Source organism: Elephantulus edwardii, unplaced genomic scaffold (assembly GCF_000299155.1).
Source record: "Elephantulus edwardii isolate Elephantulus edwardi_28Jun2011 unplaced genomic scaffold, EleEdw1.0 scaffold00004, whole genome shotgun sequence".
In the NCBI taxonomy this organism is placed as follows: Eukaryota; Metazoa; Chordata; class Mammalia; order Macroscelidea; family Macroscelididae; genus Elephantulus; species Elephantulus edwardii.
In genome coordinates this window covers 9,325,946-9,332,702 of record NW_006399754.1, presented here as the reverse complement: position 1 = coordinate 9,332,702, position 6,757 = coordinate 9,325,946, and the positions used below count along the sequence as shown (strand labels likewise).

The 6,757-nt window shown below is 37.1% G+C and overlaps 1 protein-coding gene across 8 annotated transcripts in view; it reads right to left on the bottom strand.

Annotated features, from left to right (window-relative positions):
• The window catches only part of POSTN (periostin, osteoblast specific factor), a 45,382-nt gene extending 42,107 nt beyond the window's left edge, over positions 1–3,275 (bottom strand). For 7 of the 8 annotated variants that reach the window (XM_006879543.1, XM_006879540.1, XM_006879539.1 and 4 more), the window contains exons 1-2: positions 3,042–3,275; positions 1,542–1,640 (exon numbers count right to left, since the gene is read on the bottom strand). In XM_006879543.1, coding sequence (XP_006879605.1) covers positions 1,542–1,640; positions 3,042–3,160 — 218 coding nt within the window. In that variant the 5' untranslated portion in view covers positions 3,161–3,275. The remainder of the gene's footprint in view (positions 1–1,541; positions 1,641–3,041) is intronic. The other variant, XM_006879541.1, reaches the window with a different exon arrangement.
• Positions 3,276–6,757: the final 3,482 nt, after the last annotated feature.

Sequence of the window (6,757 nt, the reverse complement as noted above, 5' to 3'; positions counted from 1 at the left end):
TATATATATATATATATACACATATATAAAATTTTTTTTAACTTAGCCTTCTGGGAAACTCTGTAACATAGGTAGTTTCACACATTAAAATACTAGAACTCCAAAAGCTTATGTAATTTCACATTTAGCAATTAAGTTGGAAGATTATCCAAACTGTGTTTCCTATAAAATAGTACAATGACATGGCCAATCTATATTATGAGTAATATTATTGACAATAAAATGTCATGTTTTTCATTAGTTTATTTCCCCCAAATTCCCAACACAACTATTCAACCTGGCAAACATTACTCTCAACTGATATATAAAGTCTGAAATCTGTCTGACGGTTACTCAAGTTTAATCATGATGTGATAGGCAAGTTCTCTTTATGGTCCTCTCATTCTCAAGGTTCCTCCCCCACAGAAGAATCACCCATTGACTCTTCTTGGCTGTGGATGGTATCTATGACCTCTTCCCCTCGCCCCATTCTATTTCTTAGTGCCTTTCTTTAATTGTAGATTTAATATTAAGTATCTATAATTTTACAAATTAGAATCCATTCTTAAAATATTAGTAAATCTTCTATAGAGTATACCCTGCTTCACTACCTCTATACCTTGCTCTGCATTTAGTCTTTATACCTTGCTCTACCCAGTACTATTTAATGGAAGCTCTGGACTGCATGAGTAGTTCTCAACCATCATACTCTCAGGATTACATTTATTTCATGACAATGTTCATTGGTAGACCAAACCAATAGCCATATTTGTTATGTAATAATAGAGTTTTTCAATATAAATCAGTGAAATTTATAATTAAGCTAAAGTTATATATAATTACTCATTCTTTTGATTATTGAGTTATTCAATATTAGTAAGATGTATCCATTAACAACTATCAGTGAAATTTATAATTAAGCTAAAGTTATATATAATTACTCATTCTTTTGATTATTGAGTTATTCAATATTAGTAAGAAGTGTCCATTGCCACAATTATTAATATCTTAGTAATTGCCAATTTAAATAGAAGATCACCATAAAGAGCTGAAACTTGGGTCCTTTTCAATTTGAAGCTTTCATTAAAAGTCTGAAGTAAACCAAATAATTTGAATACAATTTCCAAATTAGTAGAGGTAAACATTAGCCCCTGCCTCAAGGAAACGGATATTTCTGATCAATTTGTTCTTCTGGGCTTCATTTTTTTTATGACATGAGGAAACTGAGGCACTGAAGTTAAGTGACTTTTCAAGGATCCAAGAAGGTAAAACCAAAAGAGGGATTTAAAAAGGGAAGTCCTTATCCCAGCTGTATATCACAGCAGCTTGCTGGGTATGCTTTCCTTTTCCTGACCTTCACTGACAAATGGATCAAGGGAGAAGTCTGAGTTCCACAAAGAATAATGACGCTGTGATCAGAATTCCTTTGTTCCTATTTGCAGCCATTTCTTTAAAACAACTCATAATTTTGAAGAGTATTACCTAGAACAGTGTCCATGCCCAAGGAAACATAGACATTGTAGTGTTACCTAATATTTGCACATCCTGAAGATGAGACTTACGTTTTCTTTCCACAGATGGCACCTTGATACCAGTTCCTACACGTGCTGAAGTATTTCTTCTTGGTGCCTAAAATCTGTTGAAGGGCACAGACATTTGGGCTGGAGGGTAGAGAGAAGGAGGGTGAGCTGATATCTTAAAAGTAACTCTTATCTCTCTTATCTACAGTCAGATGGTTAAAACATAAATAAATAACATATGGGCTTGATTTTCAAAGATGTGATTGTAGCCTTGCACAGATCTGTTCCTTAATCCTTTCCTGCTGACTCATTGCAAAAAATCTCATCTGTGAAAGAAAGGGTGAAGGTAAAACAAGAAATCGTAAATCCTGAAGAGTAAAACTCCAGAGTTACAAAAGGCTAGCCTCACAGGAGTATTCAAACAGCATTACATTTCACAAAGTCTTGGTCTTATTATTTCCAATATAGGAATAATTCATTGACCCTGCTTTTTAAGCCAGTGGTGCTCCTTCTGGGAATGGGAGTGACGTAAAGCTCTCAAGAACAATGAGAGATCAGAGAGAAAAAAGAAGTATGTTTTACTATGTCCCCAAACACACTTGAAAAAAAAAATACTTTGTAATTTTCTAAATAAGTAGTCACAGAAATCATGGACTCTTAATGAGTGATAAGATGAACTTTTAAGCCTTATGTCTTCACATTGCAAAATGAACTTCTTGAATGGAAGTAAGAGATTAGGACATCCTCTGCCACAATTTTATGTGGTTTGGGATTTGGGGGCTTTTATTTCCTTCTTTTATCTTTTAAAGAGATTATAGTCTTCACCGTTAAAGCAAGGGAGCTTTTGAACATTATGAAAGTCCCTCTGGGACATGGGATTGATGCCAAGACCCACTTTTAAAAGTCATGTAAAGTTGCTTTTAAGCATCTGATTAGTTTTTTAAATATTATGTTGTAACTGAATTTATTCTATGAAATAGTACTTGTTTCTGGAATTTTATGGGAGGTGGAATTGAAAAGTTATTGGATTCAATGCTTCAAAGCCTTTAGAGAACTGGTTTTCTTACTCATTACTTGATTTTCATATGCAATTCAAACAAAACGATATACAAGTTTGCTTTAAGGAAATGTGAAATACTTGCAAACTGCTCATATAATCATAGCTTCTAACCACTGACATTTTAATGTTTAAATTTCATTCCAGATTTCTGGAGTCCTAGAACAATGCTCTGTTACATTTTGTTAACTATATTAAAATGATGCCCTAATTCATGAAGACAAGAGTAACTGAAAGTATTTTGACAGTGATGTTTAAATTTTAATGTATATGCATATTTAAAATATTTTACACTCACTTTATACTTTTTCCTCTTACTCTTTATTACTTTGTAATAAGTAAGGGGAGGAGAACAAACCCTCCTTTTACTTAATAACTTGTAATAAGTTTGAAAAAGCAGCTCTGAGGGATACATACTTTATATAGAATTCTAATTTAACAAGTTAAGGTGGAACAACTTTGTAAAAACCAAACCTCTGACTTACCCCTGTTCCCGGCCTCTGATACGGCTGTGAGCCAAGATCTTGTCATAATGCCCATTGGCATCTGCTGGATTGGAAACAAACAGCAGGAGTAGAGAAACTGTGGGTAAGAGAGGGATCATGGTTAGTCCCTTTCTTGTACTCAGTCCACGAAGAGAACTGGCAGTGGGCTTCGGAGAGCTGGAGTTTATATACAAGTCAGAGCTGTGGGAGGGAGGGAGCTTTGTATCAACCTGGGAATCTGAACTCCCTCCAAGAGGCATTAGTGACTTCCAACCGCTAGTTTAAAATCTGCCTGGGATGGTTAGATTCTTTTCAACATGCTGAACCTCTTTTTCTTCTCAAGATGAAGGGGGGGGGAAATTATCCTTGATCATATAAGTAAATGATTCCTTGCATGCTCATCTTGCAGATTTATTCCTTTAGAATTTAGATTTTTTTAAAAAATGAAAAATGAAAATGATTTTAACTACTTTAAAAGTCTTCAGTCTTACTTTGTGTATACTAGGAGTAGACTGTTAATTTAAGCTTATTTCTGGCAAGCTGTCTTGACATGAAACAGAAAGGAGAACCATTTATGCTTTATTGTTTCTTCATGATCTATAGAATCTCAAAGGAACACATCTACTGATAATCACAGGCAAAACCAGCTGCTCTGATGGCCTAGTAGTAAGGAACTGCACTGCCCACCCAGAGGCTCATGGTTCGAATCCACAAGTCCCTCTGATTTACTCTCCCTGGACACTCACTGAAGATTCAACTATAAACCCATTCCTACTCGATGATAATTAATAACATAAAATAGACCCACACTCTGGGACCCTCTAGCTCTGCCTTATAGGGCTGGCATGGTTGTAAAAGTGCATAATATAAAGGGTTGCAAACCTAAATGTTGGTGGTTTGAATCCACCAGTTCCTCCAAAGGAGAAAGATTAGCAGTTTCTTAGCTTTATGCCTCAGAGACCCAGTGGTAGGTTGGGTTCTATGAATCAGAGTTTTATGAATCAGAACCCACTCCACTTCTGCTGTGTTTTATTCAATCACCATGAATCAGAACTGATTCCACTTTTCCTTCATCTTTACAGAAGCAGACTGCAACATCTTTCTTTCATTTCGTGGCTTGTAGGTTTGGGCAGCCAATTCAAATACTTTGTGCAAAGTAACGATGTTTTACTGGAGTAGCCAATCAGAGTGGTTTTCCTGTGGATGGACTTTTGATGTTGTCCAGTTAAAAGGGATTTTATGAGTGCTCAGAATGGACTAGAGAACATTCAAATTGTTTGGAGTTACATACAGACATCTGAGTTTTTGTCTTGGACTCTTAAAATAATTCATGCCCATCTGCCCCTCAAAATCTCCAACTTGCTCCTAGTATGCTAAGAGAGCTTATGATGAAATAACAAATTCTGAAATTTTAATTACAACCCCTTTTCAATTTTAAAATATTGATATTAATTATGAAAAACATAGGATGGTTTAAAAAAAGAGTCAGAAAGAAGGTGGCATAAAAGGAGAAATGTATTCTATCCCTTGAGACCCTATGGAATGAAGAATATCTGTATATCCTTTGCAGTTCTCTTATTCCAATGTCATCTACATTCTCTGACTTTCTTTATATAGCAGTTTTATATTTTAATATTGGGCAAATGGTAGGTAGGTAATCAGTAACTGCTTACCAAACTAGATAGAATGATGATATTAAGTATCTCCCCAGGCTTCTCAAAACCCATTACTTTGCTTTTTTCAGTTCTTAAAAAAATGTTATATTGGCTCCACAGTCAACACTCTTTGTGCCATCAGCCAGGAAACCAAAAGATGAATTGCATTGGGAAAGTCTGCTGTCAGGGACGTCTCCAGAGAACTGAAGAATAACAATGTCAGTCTGGAGATTAAAGTGCACCTGATTCGGGCCATGGTCTTTGTAATTACTTGCTATATATCAGAGAGCTGAACAATGACTAAGGATGATAGAAGAAGAATTGATGCCTTTGAGTTGTAGTTTTGGAGAAGAGCATTGAATATACCAGAGTTCTAAAAGAACAAGCAGGTTCATCCTAGAGAAGGTGAAATCAGGATGCTCCTTGGAGACAAGGATTTTGAAGCTCCATCTGACATATTTTGGGCATGTTTCAAGGAAGGACCAGTCTTAGAGAAGGACATTATGCTCCGAAGGGTAGAGGGACAGCGCAAGAGAAAAAGACCCTGGGTGAGATGGATTCATTCAGTGACTGGAGTAATGATGGTAGGTGTGTCAAAGACAGTAAGATTGGCTCAGGATAGAGCAGGGTTCAGGGCTATTGTACGTAGGGTTGCTATGAGTCACGACTCGATAGCACATAACAGCAACAACATGCAAAATTCATATATGTGGATATCATTTATGTATATTGTGTTTCACACACATTCCTTCATTCACATTGTGCTTCAAACAATCACTATGGTAAGTGATCACATGATCTATATTGTGTTTTATAAAATTAACATTGTTGTTGTTATGTGTCATCGAGTTGCTTGGGACTCATAGCAACTCTATGTACAATAGCCCTGAACCCTGCCCTATTCCGAACTAATCTTACTGTCTTTGACACACCTACCGTCATTACTCCAGTCACTGACTGAATCCACCTCATTGATGGTCTTCATCTCTTTCTCTGTTCCTCCACCCTTCCAAAGCATGATGTCCATCTCCAAGGACTGGGCCCTCCTTGCAGCATGGCCAAAGTATGTCAGACAAAGCCTCAGAATCCTTGCGTCCAAGATGCAGTCTGGTTTGTTCTGTTTGTTCTCCTGGCAGTCCATGGTATATTAGATAATCTTCTCTAGCACCACAGCTCAAAGGCATCAATTCTCTTTCTATCATCCCTAGTCATTGTCCAGCCCTCTGAAGTATAGCAAGCGTGTGTGAAGACCATGGCCTGAATCAGGTGCACGTTAGTCTCCAGACTGATGTAATTGCTCTTTAGTAGTTCAGCAATTTCTTTTAATGTCAGTAAAATAGCTGCTAGAATACTCTTGATAAGAAAATTATCTAAAGCCTTCAATTTTAGACAGGCTAAGCAATTATGAGGGAGTTCTGGTGGCCTAGTACAGAGAATTGTGCTGTTAACCCAGACTATGGCTGTCTGGCAATTTGAATCCACCAGCATTTCTATGGTAGACAAAAGAGTGGTCTTCCAGCCATGTGATTTATGGCTTTGAAAATGTATTGAAGGGTCAGCTTTGGGTCCTTTTCTGAATCAATAGCAATAAAAGTGAGTTAGAGAGCAGGCGTTAAGATAGACAGTACTTACCCTGAAGGGACCTCTAGTGGCCGGGTGGGTAAGGAAATGCTCTGCTGGCTTAAGTGGGTGAGGTTTGAATCCACCGGTTGCTCCTTGGGGGAAATATGTGCAATCTCCTCCAGTGTGACTTACAGGCTCTGAAAACCTTTAGGAGCATTGCTCTGAGCTGACTTTCACTGTATAGCAATGAGGGAGAAGGAGCGGGAGAGGGAGAGGAAGGAAAAAAGAGGGGGGAGAGACTTATTTTTAACACATTATAATAGCTCTTTTAAATGACAGCATTAATTAAATTCCAAATGTAGAAATATTTCCATCACCATCACTATAGGCAGGAAATCCCATGGAGATGCTCAGTACCGTTAGCATAATGTCCCTCCCACCCTCATATTTAGGGACTTGTAACTGCTTATAAATATTTCTATACATTGTGCAAAACTA